This window comes from Prosopis cineraria, unplaced genomic scaffold, assembly GCF_029017545.1.
Source record: "Prosopis cineraria cultivar Desert tree isolate PC_DT_omini unplaced genomic scaffold, ASM2901754v1 PC4, whole genome shotgun sequence".
Lineage (NCBI taxonomy): Eukaryota > Viridiplantae > Streptophyta > Magnoliopsida > Fabales > Fabaceae > Prosopis > Prosopis cineraria.
Window position 1 is genome coordinate 29647849 of NW_026555335.1, and position 23148 is coordinate 29670996.

Sequence of the window (23148 nt, forward strand, 5' to 3'; positions counted from 1 at the left end):
AAATTCATTTAGGTGGTTTAATTCAAAAGCTAGTTAAAATATTTAATGGTAAAAATAAACATAATTTTTTTATTTTAAATATTAAATCTTAAATAAGCATGTTTATATTTTTTGACTAACTAATAAGTAAAAAATATTAAACTTTAAATCACAACTAATAAGTAAAATATCTTAAATATTTAATCATAAAAATCTAAAATAAATTAACATTCAATTGATATAATTTACAAGTTAATCTTTAATTATATCATGAACACGCTGCATCTGTCTTGACGATCTAGGTAGATTTGATAAGGATGCTTCACTAATATCGGTATCTTTCTCATGGACATCTAAACTTTCATCTTCAGCTTGTATGAACTATTTATCAGTAATTGAATTTCTCCTAATAAAGTTATGTATTGCCATTGTTATACAAACAATTTGAACTTGTGTTTTATATTTAAATTTGGGCATTTTTTCATATAATTGCAAACCTATTCTTCCATATTCCAAAAGTTCTTTCTATAGTGCATCTCAAACTTGAATGCTAATAATTAAAGACCTCATTATTGTTTGCAAATCTTGCAACTCGCTTAAAGTTTGAAAGGTGATAACGTTCGCAACGATACGGACTAAGATACCTCCATTTAGTGTTGGATAACCAGAATCAACTAAATAATATTTACCTATTAAATAAAAAAAAGTGTTGTAAATTTTACCAACATTAAATCCATGCCATAATAATTATAGTAATTTTAATAAAATACACCTGAAGGTGGATGCAAAAAATGCATTGAAGGAGTTGATATAGCATTATCAAACACTCATGCATCATGAGCCGTACCTTCCCATCCCGTAATGACAAAAGTAAAACACATGTCCTAATCACATACAACCATGATATTTTGTGTTGCATATCCTTTTCTTCTAATAAATTTGTTTTGATCAGCAACACTAACCCTGCATGGTACATGAGTGCCATCAATTGCTCCTATAGCATCCTTAAAGAATGGCCAATACCGTGGATCATTTTGAATTTTTGAATGACATCATTGAAACAAAGGATCAAGTGACTTTATATTTGCATTGGAAAGGTTAAGGCAGGCAGCTAATACTTTATAAAATTTCTATGGACATTTTTCCTTGAATGTTGAAATCATTCTTGTACCAACTCCATGTCCAACAGTATTTATAAACATTCCAACCATTTCTTCAACACCTATTTTTTTTAAATTTCTTTAGACCAAGATCAACTAGTGTTGCATACAATTGCCTAAACAAATGTTTTTCCATGATTTTTCAACTTGAGGTAAATTAGTATGTAAATATCATTTGTATATAATATAAAATACATAGTATATAAATACCATTCAACAACATAAAAAATAAAGCATAAGATAAGCATTAGATAAGAGTTAAATATTCACTACAAACCAAGTCATCATAAGTATAGCAAACCACAAGTCAAAATAAAGCAATTACAAGTCAAGTCATCATAAGCCTATATAAAAATTCATTCATATGTATTCTTTGAAATAAAATCTAGTAGATGATAGACTTGGTGCTTCAACCAATTGACCAAGTCATCGAGATGATCTTTAAGTTGCCAATAAGTATCTCGCATAGGCTTGTACAGAACAAGATTGACACATCTCTAATGCAAATCTTTATCACTAAAAACTTCTGGAAGTCTATTTAGGTGAGTCACAACCTCAAAAACTCCTATGTCATTTGCCAAAATCTTGTCACTATCTCTGTTCTAACTCTATTATCCTTAGCTATTTCACTCTTCGCATTTGCTATTCTCATTGAGGTAGGGACCTCTTGCTTTTTTCTCCCACTAACTCCCCCAACCCTCTTTCTCTTGCCTTCACTTCCATCACCACTAGTTCCACTAATATTTGTGGTGACATTCAAGCCTAACAACTCATCAGTGACCCTCATAGGTGTTGTAGTGTCAGATAAATTTAGCTCCTCTTTACTATCACTGGATCCTGCTTGAAGGTTAATGGTGGAGTGGTATACATCCTTATCATCATCATCATCTACTATTTGAGTTTGAGTAACAGATGGTACAAATAATGTTTCCCCAGTTGTCAGGACATCCCTGAATATTAAGGTTAATTCCCTTGCAAACCTCAGCCTTTTATGTCTAAGTTTTTCATAAAGGAGATTTTCTTGCAAGCATTCAAGTAACCAACAATTAAGATTCTCAAATTAAATTTTAATCTAAAAAACACTTAATAACTTATCCATACCAAGATTTTTTGCTCCCACCACTCATCCAGAGCATCGACAATATTCTTGACACTGTCCCATCCTAAGCTGATTTCACTAGAAAATAATTTGTACCATATGTTCCATTCTTTCTTCATGTTGTCCATTTTAATTTTTAGTTTCTTTCGCTTATACCTTTTTCCTGTTTTTGCCTCAAACCCCTCAATTATTGCTTGCCACCCATTTTTTTTGAATGCAGTTCCTTTCCTTTATTTCTTGTACACTTGCTCCAAGCATTCCTTAATGAAAATTTCTATTAGGGTTGAATTCCACATAGCTTTCCTTTAAAACTGTTCATTGTTCTATAGACCAGCTGACCATTACAAACATGCAAAATCAATAAATATCTCGGCATATATGTATCAATTTACCATCATATCGTAGAGTTATAGCAAAACTAAATGAAAATAATAATCCTAAAACAAGGAAACAACTGCTATATGCCTGGATTCTATTAAAAGAGGAAAAGTCTATAGCAAGAAAGAACACACAGCAGCATTAGCGAAATCGAGAAATCAACACTGAAGTTGCTTTATAGGGCAAACATATCAGGATCTTTTCTATTCCTTTTTCTTTTTTTTCACATTCTGCTATGAATAGATCGGGATAAGACTTTTTTCTCCCTTGTAAAAAAAAAAAAGATTAGGACAAGACTTTTCCAAAATGTGATATAACAAATATTATAATAGTAAAATTGATTGTAACTGATCAAGCCTTCTAATCGCTCCATTTCCAATGTCTAGCTTTGGCTTCAGATTCTTAGAAGGAATAGGTGAAATCTCTACTAGCAATTCTTCAAGGCTAACACAATTAGAAAGAAGCATTGCTAAACATTCAAATTTGTTCTTGACATTAAGAGGATGATCCTTAAAATGTAGCTTGACTTAATGACCAGCTTTTTTTTTTTTACTTTTTTTTAAATAGATATAAGGCACTATCTGTTTTTTTTTTAATTTTTTTTAAAATTAAAGGATGCATTATGTTGTTTGTCTCTTATATAGATTATCATTACTTCCATCTAGATCAAATTATAAGTTACTTGATTAAAAATTATTAGTAAAAATAAAGAGTATGATAAGAAATTTTAATTATAGTTAGATTCTTTTTTGAAATAATAATTAATCTCAACAATATATAATTTGTATGAATACGTATCTAATCATTGTCATATAAAACAATACTTTAGAAAAAAATTAAATTATGATTTTCAACAAGAAATAAATTATGCTAACGAAGACTTAAACAAATATTAATTTTGACATATTATCATGAGAGTTCATACATATTTAAGGAAAATGCTAGATAATTTTGTAGACACAAGCAAGAAAGAAATGTATCCTCGAGTACAAGATAAGGACCCAACATGTCTCTCATGCAACCCAAAACATAATCAACATGGATAAGAAGCAGAGTGAGGAAGGTAGAGCATCAAATGAGCATATAGTTTAGACTTCATAATCTGAAGCCAAAAAGAAAAGTTGGTCACAATTCACTAAAAAAGAAAAAGAAGCAGGGAAGGCAAGGAATGAGACGAAAGGAAGAACCTTACTTGCCAAGGATAGTCGACGAGGAGTAAATCTGGCAACAGCAACCTCAGATTTGGTTGACACGGTGGAGATCGAGAGGTGACAAATCAGTAATGTGGAGAAACCACTTCCAAGCAGGGAATGCTAGACGCAAGATCGAAAGGTGAAGATCTTGGTGCTTTAGCGTGGAGATCTTGGTGCTTCAACTGAGGTGGAGATCAACCAAGGTTAGGTATCGAATGTAGAGCTCATGAGGTAAAGCAGATTTGGAGATACAGCTTGAGAGGTCACGGGAGGAAGAAAGCAAGATAAAATAATTAGACAGACTTGTGGGTAGATAGCTAAGAGGAGAGAGAAAGCATAAACATTTAAAACATCATTAATGCTTCCAACGGCTTCTAACATTAATGCTAATACTAAAGCCAAGTTTTTGGGCTTTCAAAAAAATGCTCGTTTATGGCTAATTGATGTTGAGATTTTTTTCCTAATCCAAACAACACAAAATGAGCTTTTTATATCTTAACATCAATTTGACTGATTCTAACTAAAGTTGAAAGTTAATCTAAACATGCACTATAGCATTTATGGTAGATAAAGGTCATGTTTGGTCACTAGAAAAGAATGAAATGGAATGAATTGAAAAAAGTAATACAAAAATGAACTAAGTCATCCTTCCTTCTTATAGTAATCATAATAAAACTCATTATATATATATATATATATATATTATAAATTTGAGAAACATCATACCCTCTAAAAATTTCATGAATTATGATTTTTAGTCCCATGAACTAAATTACCCATTTATTTTATGAATGTGATTCACTATTCTTTTTAATCATTTCATTTTACTTTTATTTTTTCAGTCCATTCCATTTTATTTCTTTTTAGTAACTAAACATGACCAAAGTGGTTTTGTGACTAACAGAGAACACCTAAGGTGATTATTTGCTATAAAATGTCTTTTTTTTTTCTTAGTTTTTTCTTGAATTTCATTCATTTTCCATATCTTTCATTTTCTCTATCTTGTTGTTCTGTTTGTTTTCTCCCTTTTTAAATCTGCTTGTGTGAATCAGTTGACTTATTGAATAGCTCAGTTTTTCCCAGCTAAGCTTGGTTTTTGATTGATTAACCAGTTTTTTACCAGTTTGCACATCCTTTGGTTTGATGGTCTCTACTAGATATGATTGCTGATAAGTTCAATTGGTTGGTCCGGTCTAATTTTTTAAAATGTTTGTCAAATCTAAAAAAATATGGTTCTTTATTTACCAATAAAGCTTATTAAATACACTTTACAATATTATATTTTTAAAATAAAAATAAAAATTTATAAAAATGCTCAACATTTAATACTCCATTTGTAAAGTAATATTTTTTTTCAGATCAAACTGGAATCATTCATAATAATGAAAATTCAATTACAATAACCTAGAGGAGAGATAGATCATTCATCAATCACCGAGGTTGAATGATTATTTATATGCTTATAATGTGATTAATAGGGATTGGTTTGTTTTTATTAATTTTTCTTGCACATATTTCTCTCTGTCTCTCTCTCAACATAATGGGTGGGCTAATGGTAGTAATTTGAATAATAGTAGATAAGTGAAGCCAATTTTCCATTTTAGATATGTCCCAAGCATCGTTAGGGGAATAAACTGCTCAATTCTATCATTGAAATCCATTGAGATTTTATTAGCATGAATGAGTGGGGCTAATTCATCGCAGACTAGTTGACATTCTATAAGCAAGTTAATTTTTTAAGGCTGTATCTCAAGTCTACACCTTTACGAAGTTGTCCTAGACCTTTATGACACTCTTCTATGTTTTTTGAGGAATAAGTCTTCTTGCACATTGTAGGTAAATTGAAATCATCACATTTGTATTTAGATTTAAGGACTTATGCCCAAAGAGGCTCATTATCATTTAGTAAATTCTAGTAAAGCTTTAAAATAAAAGCTTTATTTTGGTATGTTAGATGATTGACTGCTAAACACCCTACTTCTCATTTGCTTCTGATATTGTCCCAGAAGACCAAGTATATTTTTCATTTCTCCTCATAGATTCTCCATGAGAAGGATTTGCTAGCTCACTCAATTTCATTAAGAGTCCTCTTAGGGAGAACCATGGTTGTGCATATGGTAGTTTGGTATAGCAGTGAAGATAGATCAGATAAGTACCTTTTGCTTGCTAGAGTTAAGAGTTGCCTTTCTAGCTTGTTAGCTTCTTTTGAACCTTCCTTAAGATTAGCTTAAATTTAGAGTAGGATGCTCTACTATGAAGAAGTGGGATACCCAAGTATTTCTTAAGATCACTAATAAGCCCTGTCCCTAATTAATTACTAAGTTGAATAGCTTGAGAGATGTAGACAGCCTTAGACATACACATCTATGTTTTATTTTTTATTGACCAACTGACTAGAGGCTTTTTAGAATGAGTAAGATAGCTATTAGTAACATCAATATGGTTAGAAGTATCTTCTTTAAAAAGGAATAAATTATTAGCAAAGAAGAGGTGGGAGATTGGTAGACCATTCTTAACAAGTTTAACTAGCTTCCAATTACTGCCCTTCGTTTTATCTTCAATCATGTGGGATTTTCCATATATAAGGTGAAGTGTCTGATCCCCCTTGAGGGTTTAAACTCTTCAGTAGGCAATCCATTCCATGGAATTTCCATCTTAGAGCTATTGGTACAACTCATGATCAAATCAAGGATTTTACCTTTAAAGCCTACTTCTTGTAAACAATCTTTGATAAAGTTCCATTCCAATTTTTCATAAGCTTTTTTAAGATCAACCTTGATTGCAATCAAGCCATTTTGGACTTTTTGAATCTCATGCTATGAATAACTTCTTGGGAAACTAAGACATTATCACTCCCTTAATGTCCTTTAATGAAACTACTTTGATAATAGCCTACAAGCTTGCTAATAACACCTTTAATCTTGCTAGTTAACACCTTGGGGATAACTTTATAGCTAATGTTACATAAGAAGATAGGATAGAAGTCCCTCAAACTTTCAAGCTTGTCAATTTTTTGCATTAGAGCAATATTTGTTGATTGATCTTACCCACTTCTTCAGGATCTTCAAAACCTTTCTTTACTAGCTTAACAACCTTTGCACTTGATATTTGCCAAAATTGTGGACACATGAAAGCTTGTACACTATCTATGCAACATCTTAGAGAATTTAACCCTTAATTTTTTGAGTAAATGAGATTAATTAAGTAAATTAATGTGATGTGTAGTTATAGAGAGCTAATGAATATTTTAAGTTGTAATTTCAGCCTTAGGATCGAGTCCGAAGTGAAGTTAGGCCACCCAAATGTGCCCCGACACATGTATGGCTCTATGTCACATGTCCCGACACATGCATGGCATGCTGTGATGCATGGGTGATTAGAGCATGAAGATCTCTCTTTGTACCGTGGTTGCATTTCTACATAAATAAGAACACAAAACAGATAGAAAACTAAAGAGAAAAAAAAGAGGAAAAAAAAGTTTGTGGAAACCTTTGTTAGGGCTTGGGATTTAGAAGTATTGGGAGTATTTTAAAATTTCTAGACACTAATGGTAACTTTCCTAAGTTTAAATCTCTCTTCCTTTTTACATTTTCGATATTAGGATTTAGGGTTTGTTTGAGAAAGCTCATTTTCAATCCATAGAGACTATGTGTCCATACTCATTGACTTAAATAGAGTAAATGAGAGTTGATTAAGGTATTTAAACCCTCTTATGAGTAATAAATGTGTGTTGGTGGTTAGGGGATAATTAATAATCAAAAATTCCACCATTAATGAGGTTGTTGGAGTAATGTGAAGTCATTATTGGCTAATTAGGAGTTTATTGAGATTAATGAGAGTTAGAGGAAGCTAATAAACCTTATGGGTACCTTTGTATATGAGGAGATTGAAATTTGAGAATGTTAAAGTATTAAACTAGATATTGAAAATTATCCAAAAAGAATTATTAATGATTAATATTGTGATTAATATAGAATTATCATATTTGGCACCATTCAAGCATCGTGAAAGCTTTAGAAGTGAGTAATTGAGGGGTAAACCTTTGACCTCTTAAAGGTTTGAGGTAACTAGGGGATTTTTTTATTCTTTTATGTGTTAATTGATTTATTGATTTAAATGTTATAATTGAAGTGTGTGACATTATTTGACATGCAAGTGTGGCATAAAATATTTGAAAATCAAATATTATGTTTTTATGGAGTTCAATGACTTAATTCATGTGAAGTTTAATGAAATAGTATTTGTGGAGTTCAATGACATGGTTTATATAGAGTTCTATGAATGTTTGTAAGTGGAGTTCAATGATGTGATGTGTTGGTAGAGTTCAATGAAATGTGAGTAATGAGGAGTTCCCTGATTTTGTGAAACATGAAGTTCCATAAGTGTTTGTAAATAGAGTTGAATGACAAAATGTGTATTGGAGTTTGATGATGTGTATTATATATTTATGTGATGAACATGTGTAATGTGAGTATGATGAAAATGTTAGTATGCCTGTGTAGTAATTACTTGCATGCTATGAGAAATTGTATCTCTATGTACTACATGATTATGAGAGGTAGTTCACCTAAAAAGAGGAGTAGAGTTTAAAAATCCCTATGGTAAGTCTACCATTGGAGCTCAATGGTTTTCCTAAATTTATTTATATGATTATTATACTTATTCGACGAAGGACTATCCTAATGTGTAATAAGGGACTTGAACTTACTCTAGTTTCTACTTGTTCGATGAGGAAGTTAGTTTAGGGAGAATGACACCTTATAGTATGAGATTAAGGGGAAGTGTGACCTACAAGTGAGATAGGAAACCTTAGTTAGGTAGCCCCTTACTTATGATTGGCTAGGGCAGTCTTATCTCATAGACGATTCTAGTGTGAGATAGCCTATAGTTTTGTGTCGAAGGCAGAAGGAGGATATAAGAGAGATGTGATCATGATAAAAGGGAACATGGTTGTTTGTATTATATCTCTTGAGATGAAATAATGTGATTAACCTTATAATATTACAAATTTTGATTTGCATTTGTTGTTATTTCATGGCTTTATGTCAATGATGATGAAAAATGCAATTATGTGTTCTTAAGTATGCCAATTTGATATGAGTATGGCAATAGATTACTACTTTCATTTAAATTGATTGACATGCATTAGTATAAGTTAGATAGACCTAAGTTACTGATTGGTTGTACTCACCCCTTTTCTTTAATATTACACGAGCTAGTTCATTGGGACATGATTGGGAAAAACAATAGAGGCTTAGGATTCTATCCTAAATAATAGGTCTCATTTATTTTGATTACTATTATGTGTATCATTCATATGATATTTCCAACTGGAAAAGTCATGTGATTGGTTTACTTACACTATTTGATGGTAGAATTTAATTATGTACTTTAGGCTATAGGATGTATGTGTATAAATTATGAATTCTATGAAAGATCCAAAATACTAGTACAAGTAAGGTGTGAGGGAAATGTGAGTATTTTGGAATGATTATGTTGATTTTAAAATTGAGGCTTCCCCTTCTGTTTATGTAAGTAAGGTGTTAAGCATTAAGAACATGATTGATGTGTTGAATTTGTGATGTGGTGTATTTCATGGGTCTATTTTAGTACATTGAGTTTGGTCTAGGATGAAAGGTATGCTTTTGGCACTTGGATTGAATATTGGGCACCTAAGTTATGTTTGAAATGTTAAAAAGGTGAGTTGAGAGATGTGTGAACAATTTTTGATTGAGAAATTATTTAATTGTGAAATTAGTTCCATTAGCTAGAACTAGGAAAGAGCTTTTTGTAGAAACCTAGATTGCCTCAATCAGATGTCTGATGAAGAAATAGGGCTTATCGAAAGTTTTCCTTCGTTGCTATCATATGACAACAATAATGCTATAAAAAATGTGCAATGCGCATCAGTGCATGACACAGAGGCAAACGTGCCACGACACATGTAACATATGTTGCGGTGCGCCTTTGCCTTTCTATACTATTTTGCTATTTCCACTGAAATGCTATTTTCTCAATGAAAATGTAAATGCTTTGTTATAAAACTCTATTCCATGCTTTTATGAATGTATTCTACTCTGATTTGTGATTTAGAGACAAGTATAAGAATGATTTAAAAGGTTTGAAAGCTTGACATCTTGTGTTGTAAAATTTACAAACTTGGTAAGCCTTTAGGGTTAATCCCTTTGTAATGATTCAGGAAAATAATGTAAATAAAAAAAATCTAAAATTAGATAAGTTAAGGTATTTGTATCATTTTTGGTATAAATTTATCAAAATATTCTAATAGTTTAGTGATAACTACTATTTATGTTTATTTTTAGGTCCTATGTTCGAATCCTTATGGTGAATAAAGGGAGTCTTCATTTTTCTCTTGCTTTTGTTTATTTTGTCTGATTTATATGATATTACCATTATGCCTTTAAAAAAAAAAGAAAGAAAAGAGAAATAGAAATAGAAACAGAGTCGGATATAAATCACACGCATACCCAATTGTTTTTTTTTCATTTTTCCATTCTTGAATCTTCAAGAATCCAATGAGAGAGGGAACTTTTTGATCAAACCTCCACTGCATTCTCGCCTCCTCCATTTCAATTGATCACCGGCATGGGTGTCGAGTTCACCATGAGTTCGCCGCCGTAAAGATTTTGCTCAAGATCTACCTACTCCATCTCTGTTCAAGCTTCACTGTTGATTCCTTGTTTTCTCTTTCTCGTTGGCATCGTCTGGATGCTGTGAGTAGAGTTCATTCCTCTCCCTCTTCCTTTATGCAATAGCATCTTCTCCTTCCTCCACCACTGCATTATCACTGATGACTGTGCTCTCCTTCCTCCTCTGTTTGTGTGCGTTGTGGCAGTGCTCATGGGTAGCCATGGAAGCTTGATTCTGTCCTCTCTCTAGTTTGATTTTGTGCACACGTATGTATTGGTGAGTGAGGTATAAACTCTCCATTTCTTCCATTCATCTGCACATGCATTCGAGGAAGCAAGAGCTGTTCATTTCCCTTTGTTCTTTGTTCATCCTCCCCTGTTTCTCATTGTAGACATCTTCGCTCCTCTCTCATTCATGCTGTTGCAGATTCTTTTTCTTTCCTCCTCCTTATTCATTTTTCTAGGATCATCTCCTTCTCTGCTCAGTCATGCTAGTTCTAAGTGAGGAGCATTGAGTTTTCTTTTTTGCTGGCTATGTGCATGTGTGTCTATTTTAGTGGAGATAATATTATTTAGTATGAGGTTACTGCTGTGCATGATTATAGAAAGGGAGTAGGTTTCTGAACCAAGCAAAAATCTTTCTCTATTGAAGATGTTGTTTGTGATTGGAGTATAACTAAATTTATATTGATTTTGTTGAAGAAATAAACTTGGGATGCCAGATTAAATTTTATATTGATGCTGTAGAATTGTTGAATAAATTATGGGATGGTATTTGAAGGAAGAAATTACTATTAAAATTTAAAAATTGGTGCCTATAAGATGTTTGACAAAATGCTGGAAAGGATGAATATTAGTAGATGATGGGGAATAGATGTGATGATTGTATTATTGATAATTAAATTGTTATGGAAGAGAATTATTCTCTATACAAAAAGTTGAAATTAGAAATAAGAGTAGTTTGAAAATAATATTATGAATTAGTAATTTAAGAGCCAATTTGTTATTAAGATATTAGTCATTAGAATGTCTATGAAATGTTTGAAAAATGTTGAAAGTTAAGAGTTATCTATGTTACTTTTTGAATTATTTTAGACTGATGATGATGATGATGATGATAATAAGATCTACAAAAGAAAATAACAATGGTATTTCTTGGGCACTAGGATTTAAAGAGCAAGCATTACTGGAAGAGGACTAGTTAGAAGTAAGTTACTTACTTGAAAAATTTTCAAGTAAGTGGATAGCGTCCCAACTGACATTTCATTAAAATCTCTTTTATTCAAATATTATATTTTTATGCAAATTCTTTTTATGACAACAATGTGATTATGAGATATTTTGTTGATTAAATTATATTATTTCGTGAAATTATTTTACCAAAATTGATCATTTTAGTTAATCAGTAAATGCAAGTTTGAATTCTAACTGTGGGATTTCAATTTGGAAATTATCAAGTTATGGAAAAACGATTCATGCGAGTTCGACATTGAAAAGGAAAATTTGATTGAATGGTGATCAATTTCTCGTATGTTTGAAAATGGTTTTAAAAAAAGAGACTTTATATAGAATACTAGTTGCTAATGGTAGTTTCGTTAGCCCTTGGCGCGCTATGGTACACCTAGCTAGCAGGGTGTGTATAGGAGGTGCTAGCCCTATGCGATGGCCAACGCACGTGGAACGGAAGGATGGTTATTCGTGAGCATCGTACTCACATTTGTTTTGTGGCTTCGGCTACGTTTGGTTACATACCCGTGTGGACTATGTGTCCATGTTTGTTTCATGGCTTCGACTGTGTTTGGTTATATACCATTGTGGACTGTGTGTCCACATTTGCTTCGTGGCAAGAGCCGCGTTTGGTTATTTACCTTCGTGAACTGTGTGTCCACGTTTGTTAATTGTTTTGATAAGTCCCCATTATATGAATTTGATTATTTAATAATTTTACATCCCATTAGTTTTAAATAGTAAATTATTTATAATTATTGATTTTGTTTATTTGCTTCTTTGCAATCAAGTGATAATATTATTTATTATGAAATTTTAATGGTTCAAGATTTTATTTAAAATTTTATAGAATCATTTTATTTCGAAGTTTACTAAATTTTTATAAAGATTGTTGCCTCTTTAACTAACATAATTGTTTAAATCTTTTGTTATGTTCAATTATTTATTTTTGGGACGTTATTCACTGAAAAATTATTTTTGGTCTCAGATACCCTAGTTGATACCGATTCTCCGGTTGATGCATGAGAACTTATAGATGTGCTGGGTAAAGAACTGTTCAAAATTTCCCTTTTTATGTAACTATCAATGCTTATGTATGTTATTTTGGAGTGGTCTAGTTAGGTGCTCCACATATGCTATGTCTAGGGCTTCTATTTCGGTATATATGCTATCTATTCATTGGAAGAGCTAAGTTCTTGACTGACATGATATTCTGTAAATATTTCTGTATTGTAGAGTTTTGGAAGATTCTATTTACAGACGAGGTTTTGTCAAAATTTTTACAATTTTTTTAACTTTATTATAATGACCAATACCAAAAATGTTAAAATATTAATATAAATTTTATTACATTTTCAAAATCAAATGAGTTTAAGATTAGAGGCTTACGGAGATGTGTTATATGGTTCACATCCCGTGCTGGTTACCCCTCCATTTTTTTTTTGAGGGTGTGACACCCTTGATTACCTTAATTTTTAGAGTTAATTAGAGATTAGTAAGGGAGAATTACAATTTAGCCCCGGTGCTTTCATTTATCCCATTTCAAAGATAGCATTTTTAATCTCTTTCACTAAAACTTTAGTATGTAAGGTTGCCTTTTCTTTAAAGCTGAGAGAAGGATAAGAAGTATCAGTTGTTAGTGGTGGCCCAGATAGATGAGAAGATACAAAAATTTCCTAAAAGAAAACATTTTCCATCAACGTAAGTTCCTCTTAATTCTTAATCCAATCCCCTTCAGCATTTTTTAGAGCACCAATCCTATTTCTTCTTCATCTCATCTTGGTTGTGGTATAGAAAAAGTGGTTGTTCTTATCCCCCCAATTATAACAAGTTGCATCTTGGTTTCTAGTACCATATTAACTCCTCTTAAGAAAGAGTTTGTTGTATTCTTTCCACATATTTACTTCTATTTTTTGAAGGTATTATCTATCTTTCTTGCTCTTAGCCTTATTAAGACCCTCTATCCTCTTAAAGAGTGATTGGTTTTTATATGGAATATTCCTAACTCTATGCTTATTCCATGAATCAACCTCCTTCTAAAAATTTTAGACATTTCTATTCCAATAAGCTTTTGACTAAGCTTTGCTTATGAGGTGAAGGAAGTCTTCTTCAAGAAGCTAGGTAGTTTAGACTTTAAAACTATGATTTCTCTTATGATTATAATAAGAGTTGTTTGATTTTAAAAATAAAGCTTTATGGTCCGACCTATTCTTTAGAAGGTGGTAAATTTTAAAATTAGTGAAGTATATGTGCCATTAATCATTTGCAAAACCCTACTCTATCCTCTCCTTGACAACATTCTTTTCCCAAGTATAGCACTCTACCATAGTATCTACTTTCAAAAGCTTAAATCTACGAACATAATCTCTAAAGTGTTTCATTGATAGAGAATTTACCTGTGCTCCCCCTTTTTATCATCCAAAGACAAGTAGGCATTTAAATTGCCCATAATTAGCTAAGGCTTAGTTAAATTAAGATTGAGATCATAAAGGTCCTCCCATAACTTCTTATGTAGAATGTAGTTAGGTTTCGCATGAATACTTGTAAACCAAAATCCATTAGACCCATTAGGCTCTTTAAGATAGAAATGAAAAAATTAAGTAGAGGAGGTGGAACACTTAATATTAATGTCTTTACTATTATAGAAAAGCCATATATTCCTAACATAGTTAGTTGACTGAACCTTGATCCAATTAGAGAAACCCAGTCTTCTAGAGATTTTATTGGCTTTAGACCTATTGATTCTAGTTTCCATCAATACTAAAATTCTAACCATCTTATTTAAAATGAGATCATGAACTCATAGGGCAAAATTATTTGAGGCAATGTCTATATAATTCCATGCTATAATATTCATAAAAACTAAACAAGGAAAAATGAGAGAGCTAGACCATTAGTTAAAATTTGACAATGGAGTCTTAGATATTCCATTGATGTTGTTGTCTTTATCATCTCCTTCTAACTTGTAAAAGTATTGTAGGGTCTCGCCATATTCACCTTTATTGAACTTCCTATCTTTTTCGTGTTCTTTCAATATGGGTGGATCATTTATGTGGGGTTTGGGATTCTCCCTTCTCAAGTTTAAAGGTGAATGCGTTGCAATATAGGAGAATGGCCTAGATGAGGTTTGAGTAGGTTTAAGGTCACTAATCTCTTATCTCTTTACCTTATTGTTCCGATTAAGCTGATCAAAAGGAGGTGGCCCCTTAATATTCAAATTGCCAATTGTAATGTTGTAGATCAAAGAGGATTGTTTCCTCTTTAGTTTTAGAGATAAAATGTTAGGCTTAGTGGCCTAGTTCGGTCATGATTTTCCTCCTCTCCTTTTCTGTATAAGGCCCACTTGATTTTCTCTTCTTATGAGGCAATCTTTACTTTTATGTCCTACCACAGTTGAAGCAAATAACACTAATCCCTTCATACATAACAATGAATATTTTTCTTCTAATGACAAATCTTGAAGGTAAGGGCTTAGTAAGATTCGCTTCCATGCTCACTCTAGCATATCACCCCCTTTCTACCATGTTCCTATTGTTGACATGAGTAATTTTGTTTGTCTAATTTGAGGGCTTTGCTAATCATATTTCCAATCTCTCACATAAATTCCTCATTATAGCAATGCATGGAAAGAATATGGATTCTAACTTGTAATGCAAGCTTTTCCAGTTGATTAGTGAATGGGTTGAAGTTTAGGCTCCATCATTGTATAGCTAAGAAATAACTTGATATCACCTAAGGATCATCACTTATAACTTTTTGATATAGATCCTCATTATCTATTCTAAATGTGAAATAGTTGTTTTCAAAATCAATAAGCTCAAAATTGTAAGTATCCTACATTATGGCTTGTTTCTCCTTCAACTCAGACAATCTCATTCGCTTCCTAAGGAGAGTGATAATAAGAGAGTCCTTCTAAGGTTTACATAGTTCCTTCAAACTCTTACTAAGAATGTTAAGAGTAGGAAGGCTATCAATGATCTTCTACCATTCTGTAGTACACTTTGGTGTGTTCTTAGCTTCCTCTTGTAGCCATTCTTTAAATTGATCATCAAAGTTTTTGTTCACCTTAGTCCCTTCTTTACTAATTAGTTTAACCTTGTAGGAAATTTGTTTGTGATGTTTAGGTTCTATCTCAATCTTCTCATCCTTCCTATCAATCTTTTTCTTCCATATCCATATTCTATTCTTTTTCTTCAAGAATGCCTTTTATAACAACATCGTCATCCGATTTCTTAACATTTCTATCTAGGATGTCTTTTTCTTTTGGTGAATGAACTCCATCATCTCTATCACCAAGAGTGGTAGAGCTAATTGAACCACTAACCTTAGCAAACCCTCTCACTAACTTTCTTACTCGTCTCTCCAATTTAGGTTGAATTGTTAAAGAATATTAGAGAGAGAGAGAGAATATATAATGGGAAATGTAATATTGGAGAAGCATTATTAATGAAAACTTATTTTTGTTAAAGTGTTTTATATTTTGGAATATTGAACTCTCATAAAAGTGTCTTATAATTTAAGATGGAGATAGTACAATATACTATATGTTTTATATTATATATTGATTGATGTTAATAATTTAATAAAAAATTGGTGTATGTTGATGAAGATAAGAAATAAATAATAAAACATATATTTAAAAGTATTTGAAGAGAATTTTATTATAGAAACTCTATAGAGATTTAATAAAAAAATCATGACAAAATAAATTTGAAAACACATTGCATGCCAATGAGATTGAAAAAAAATTTGTAAGTCAATTGACTAAAGTGCTCTTAATATGAAATGAAGAAAGAGCATGTGTAGAAATTTATCTCGATGATCAAGTGCAAGAACCAAGTTCTAGTGTGCACATCCCCTCTTATTGTTGAACACCATTTCTTGTAAGATTGAAGCCATTTTCTCCACTCTACTAAACCAATGACACCTCTCACTTTGGTGAATTGGAACATCAATGTTTTTTTTGCAATAAACTTTTTTAGAGACTATCAAACTTTTTGGAAATGGATTGCATTCTTTTGTCTATATCAATTATGTAATCTAATTTAGATGTTTGTAAATATTTATGAGGGTACTTGATGGATGTAACAATTGCCATAATGAAATGTCAAGTTTGTGCATATACTTATTCATCTAGTAATATGAAGTTGTCATTTTTTTAATGATTGTTACTACTTATGTAAATCCCTTCCCACTTGGATCACAAACATGCTTGCATCTTGTTTATCAATATGAAGTTTTAATATGATTCTAAGTTTTGCTAGCTCTAACTTGTTAAGTTAATAGGGATTTGTGCTTATGAAATCATTAAATAGAAGTTGTTACAATCAAAATAGAAGTTGTTTCATTTATAGACTTCATTAAAATGTAAAATGATTTTGGTTATCTCTTCTCGTCTACTGAAAATGTTAGGGAAAAATTAGTGAAGTGCATAATCATCTTCTAATAGGTAATACATACATTGCTTCTTTTACATTTTTTCCTCAGTTATGCACATAAGAGAAATCTACATCTTCTTCCATTTCTCTTCCATTACTTTGTTTTCTTCTTACGTCCTCTATCATGCACGCACATAAAGAATGTTTTAGTATTTGCAAATGCTGTCTTGCACCATTTCTCTTTCTTTGATACCTAGGAAAAAAAGTAATCTTCTTAATGATTAATAGACTATATATATAGACATACACAATAAATGATTTCTAAGAACGACACAATTGAAAAAGTTGAGGAGTGAAAAACAAGAAAGATGTAACATGGATGTTGAATTTTTTTGATTTGTGTTGAAAAGTGTGTGAATGTTGAAAAATGTAACATGGATGTCTGAATTTCTATAGTCGTGGTTGGGATTATGGAGTGGATGGTTTTGAAGTAATAAATTTGTATGTTGCTTGTAGTTGTTCCAAGTTTATTTCCCATATGGTAAGTACTTCAGCAAAAGAAATATTTTGTTATCTTCATGTTGATGGACATTTTGTAAAAGATTTCACAAAGGAAGATGACCTATGAAGGTGGGAGATTAATTTCTAAATTGATTAGAGAAGGCATAAATCATAAAGAGCTGTTGAGGATGGTGTTATTAGTGACAGGAGTTAAAAGTGGTACAGCTGACTTGAAATTTACAGTAAAGTTTAGTGAAAACACATACATAGATTTGTTAGATGATGAGGGAGTACAACATTTGATAAAGTATAATAATGAGTCAGCACATGTATATGTTGAGATAAATGATAATGAGATATATGGAGCAATGGATTATTCGATGGAGTAAGTTATTGTTCTTAGTTATTTGTGTGTTTAATTAGTTTAATCACCATTTATATTGACTTGTGAGTAATTGTGAATGTAGGATGGAGGATTTGTTACCATGGTCACTGCTAAGATCTCCCTATAGGCAAGAGCTTGAAAGTATATCACCCTCTTTGCCATGTTTAATACAAAATGCTCTTGCACCACTACTTGAGGTTAATTTGGTAAAATGGAAGGATTTATTTATGGATGTTGGCTAGACATTTGATGATGTAATTGTATTTAGAAAAGAACTATATAAATACAGCCTTGCTCATAGGTTTGGTTACATATTTATGAAAAATAGCCCTAAGAAGATGATTGTCAAATGCAATATTGATGGTTGTTAATGGAAGATATCAGCTTAAGCTCTTAGGAAGACAACCTTTATATTGTGTGTGAAAAGGTTTCACAACAAACACATGCATTTTGCTTAAGACAACCTCCTATTAAAGTAAAAGGCTAGCTTAAGATTAACATCATCAATCATCATTGATGCTGTGAGTGGGAATGTGGAGAAAACTTCAAATGAGATTAGACAAGACCTCTACAAAGAGTATGGGTTAAATCTCATATATCGGCAAGCTTTGAGGGGAAAAGATAGAGCATTGGAGGAAATATATGGGCTTCCACAATAATCATACATGTTGATCCTATGCCTTTGTAAGAAATTAAAGGAGATAGAACCAGACACATTTGCAAAGTGGGTTGCCTCAGTAAATTATAGATTTGATAGACTTTTTATTGCATATGGATGTTACACCAAAGGGTTTTTCCAAAGTTCTCATCCAATTTTTTATTGATGGAAGTCATTTAAGTAGTCCATATAAGGGGACTTTGCTAGCAGCTTCTGCAATTGATGCAAATAATGACCTATTCCCTTTGGCTTATGCAATAGTGGGTGGAGTAACATATAATAATTGGGCTTAGTTTCTTAAAAATTTGAGGGAGATCACACACCAAGTTCAATTGACTATAGTGTCAGACAAGCATAATGCTATTATTGGTGCAGTGCATGTAATATTTGATGGCAATTGATATACTTTTTGTTATTATCATGTCAAAGAAAATAACAGCTCTGAATTTATAAAAATTAATAGAGGCATGTGAAGGATTGATGGGATGACCAAGGAAGATGCACTTAAGTTGTTGGATAATATTGTGTATGCAAGGTTGGAAATAAAATTTCATATTGCTATAGATCATTTAATGGTTTTCTCCCTACAGTTGTCAAGATGGTTAGAAACAAATGGGGATATAGATCATTATCTAGCAAGATTTTCATACAAAAGATGGGACAACATAATAACAAACTATGTTGAATCTTTCAATACTTGGCTAGCAAAGAGAGAAAACATCATATATGTGCATTGATAAATAAGCATCGACCAAAATTAGTGAGGAAGCTATACAATAGCAAGATAGAAAGGGCGAATTGGTCAAACGGCGTTGGACCATATGTTGAAGTGAAGTTGAGGGAGAATGTATTGAAAGCTAAAATTATGGTGGTTGAACATTATAGTGTGAATATGATACCAGTGAAGGTAGAAAACAATGACTTGAGAGTGAATCTAACATTAGGAGAATGCTCTTATCAGGAATGGTAAATGGTAGGAATTCCTTGTGCACATGCATGTGTAATAATAAAATTAGTTCATGGCAATATGTATTCATATGTTAAAGAATGCTAAACTATCTATGCACAAGAAAAAATTTATAGCTCCATAATGATTCCGGTGGAAACCATTAATATGCCTCAAATAATTGAGCTACATTATGAAGATTATGAAAACAATACCTTTTTGAAACCACCACTGAATACACGTCCCCTAAGGCGACCACCTAACAATTGAAGAGAGTCATAATTTCAGAATAAAAAGGTGTCTCATTGCTTAAGATGTAATCAAGCTGAATGTACTAAGAATAGATGTAGGAATCCCAATCCAATGTAGGGATTGAAAGGGGGTGAAAACCACATGCATATTAGTTGGTTTGAAATTGAAATGCGTATGTTTTTATTTATTTTGTTAATTTTGCTATTGAATGACCTTTTGTATAAACACCCACCTTATATCTTTTATACTTGTGGAGGTGATAAGTTATGTAAATGGGATTGCAGTCTATGTTGTTTTTTGGTAAGTAGACTGCATAGGTACCACTTAGGTAGATTGGATATTTTTTGTGTAAAAAGGGATGCAAATATGGTGTACATGTATTGAAATCGGTGTAATATAATGCTGATAAAAATTTTAGGTCTAAATTTGTGCAAATGTAAATGCTATCATGACATAAGATTGCTAAATTCACCAACGTAGCATAGGGATATTGCTAATGTACCTACTGACAACATAGAACCTTACTTGGGATTAAACTTTTTTTGCAGTATTTCAGACATTTAAGAGACTTGTCAGATAATGGGATCCAATAGTGTTGGTTGGGAATTTCATACTCAAAGCAAGAGAAATTCCTACCATATGTTATGAAATGAATAACCCTACTTGGGTATTATTGTTTATCAGAAGATACCTGTCAAACATCAGGATTTAGCAACCTTACTTGATAATTCCCTAACTTGAGTTGGAAAAGTAGCTAATGTATAATGTAAAATCTCCTAACATGATTTGGAAACTCTTTGTTTAAGCGTAAGTCTTGCCACAAATTAGGTTCTAGGAACCTTATTTAGGAATTTTCTAACATATGTTGTAAACGTGCCTAAAGTGACTTGGGAATTCATTAAGGATAAGTCTTGACACAAGTTGGGTTCCAGCAAAGTCACTTGAGATTTTCCTAACCTAACTTGGGAAAAAGTTGAACGTATGTTTTGAAAGAGCCTAATGTGACTTGGGAATTCACTGTGTAAGTATAAGCCATTTGCCGTAAGTTTTGTTCTAGCAACCTCACTTGAAAATTTGGTAACATAAGTTAGAAAAGTGACTAACATATGTTGTGAAAGTTCCTAACATGACTTGGAAATTTATTATTTAATGAAAACTGATGTGGCACAAGTTGGGTTCCAGCAAAGTCAGTTGGGATTTTCCTAACCTAACTTGAGAAAAAGCTGAACGTATGTTTGAAAGAGTTTAACATGACTTGGGAATTCATTGTGTAAGGATAAGCCATTTGGTGCAAGTTTTGTTCCAATAGCCTTACTTGGAAATTTGGTAACATAAGTTAGGAAAGTAACTAACATGTGTTGTGAAAGTTCCTAATGTGACTTGGGAATTTATTATTTGATGAATACTGACATGGCACAAGTTGGGTTCTAGCAAAGTCACTTAGGATTGTCCTAACCTAACATGGAAAAAAGCTAAACATATGTTTTGAAAGAGCCTAACATGAATTGGGAATTCATTATATAACGGTAAGTCACTAGGCACAATTTATGTTCCACAAACTTTACTTGGGAATTCTATAACATATCTTGTGAGATTGAACGTTAGTTTTGAAAGTAATGTGAGTCAATGAAAATCAAGAATGGTTTGTCAAATTTCTTATACATGTAGCCAAGTTTTTTTTTGAATTAATTACTGTATCATATACATGAGGCCATAAAAAATACTTAATTACATAAAGATGTAATTTACATAAAACAATTGTCTATACTATGATTTCAATCTTTTAGATCTTGCATGCCCAGCATTTGAAGTGGGTGTCATGACTTGAGAGTCCACTCTGTTGTGTGGATGAATCATTAGCCAATACAATACCTCAAACTTAATACTTCTAAGCTCACATTATACATATAAGGGTTAAAACTAATAATCTTTTGAAAATATTTGAGGAATATTTAGGATCCCATAAAAACCCTTTAAATTGATAATTTGAGTTCAAACTTAATATTTTAAATAGGCATTAGAAGCATGGAAAAGTTTTAGGAAGCAAACCACTTCAAACACAGGGCCAAAAATGTCATTTTTGAGTGTTTTGGTCCATGCGCCGCGGCTCGTGGTCCGTGTGCAGTGGCTTGTGGCACAGAATGCCATATTTTCTCACTGAATCGTGCACCGCGGCTTGCACAAAATGCGCCACGGCGTACCTGTCCATGACAGCAATGCTGTCATGATAGCTTTTCTAGACGAACTTCGAACACGCGCCATTTTCACATCCGATGTCCAATTGGAGTAATTCAAGTGCCCACGCGAAGCTTATTCAATAAGCTAACTAATGGTACAAGTTTCATTTCGATTTAACACTATATGAGAATTTTAGACATTCGAATGTAAAAGTCAGTTTTTTAAAAAAATTTTCAACCATCCAAGTACCCAAAACTCATAACTAATACCATTAATCCATTGTGAGGCTTGAACCAAGTCCAATAGACCAATATACACTTGAGTGACCAATCAAACACACAAAAACATACCAAACACAAAATTTGGCCACTCAATGGCCATTTTGCCTAATATGGCCAAAATGCACAATTAGCACTACAAGCACTATTTGGCCTCTATTGCCACATAATATACTACCAATATATTATTACCACTTAGATAAAACATTCCTTACACTTGTATTAGTATTTTAGCCTATTACCATAAAAATTATCACATATTCACCTTATATACAATATTGGGCTAAAATACACAACAACATAGTATAAAACAAGTGCAACCAATCAAAATGATATGCATTCCTAGTTGGCAACATATAATATCATATAACAAGTTTATGTACACCACTTAAACCAAAATCGGGCTTTACAAAGAGTGTAGTAGATATGCTAGCCCCTGCCCGATTCCCTCCCTGGCTCAGTCTCACTGGTAGCACCTATAAAATGATAATCCATGGGGTGAGATAAAAATCTCAGTAACTATGATAATCTACATTATTGATTAACAAGCCAAGTTATAAACAAGCATTAAAATAAGTAACATAATCACATCATATAATATCATCACAAATTTGCATGCATGATCCCTAACCATCCAGTCCTCCAATACTCCCGACCGAACCAGTAGGCTATTTCACAGAACCAAACCACATATATGGTCCCCAAGCTTACCATACATGGTAGGACTACCCAGCCAAGGTGTCCTAAACCACTTCTGGACTACTGTTTCCCCCTATTACAAGTAATTGGGGTGTCGTTACTCCAATACCGCATCTTACGGATGCTAAGGAGCATAGTCTCCAACTCCGCACCCTTTTGGGTACTAAGGAGAGTAAGTCTCTAATAC

At 32.3% G+C, this 23148-nt stretch overlaps 1 protein-coding gene across 1 annotated transcript; it reads right to left on the minus strand.

The window, feature by feature from the left end:
• Nucleotides 1–1704: 1704 nt before the first annotated feature.
• LOC129308938 (uncharacterized) lies at nucleotides 1705–22068 on the minus strand. Its single transcript, XM_054950298.1, has 2 exons — nucleotides 22008–22068; nucleotides 1705–2159 (listed from the first exon to the last, which is right to left on the minus strand). The coding sequence occupies exons 1-2, from the start codon at nucleotides 22066–22068 to the stop codon at nucleotides 1705–1707; spliced, it is 516 nt and encodes a 171-aa protein (XP_054806273.1).
• Between the last annotated feature and the right edge of the window lie 1080 nt (nucleotides 22069–23148).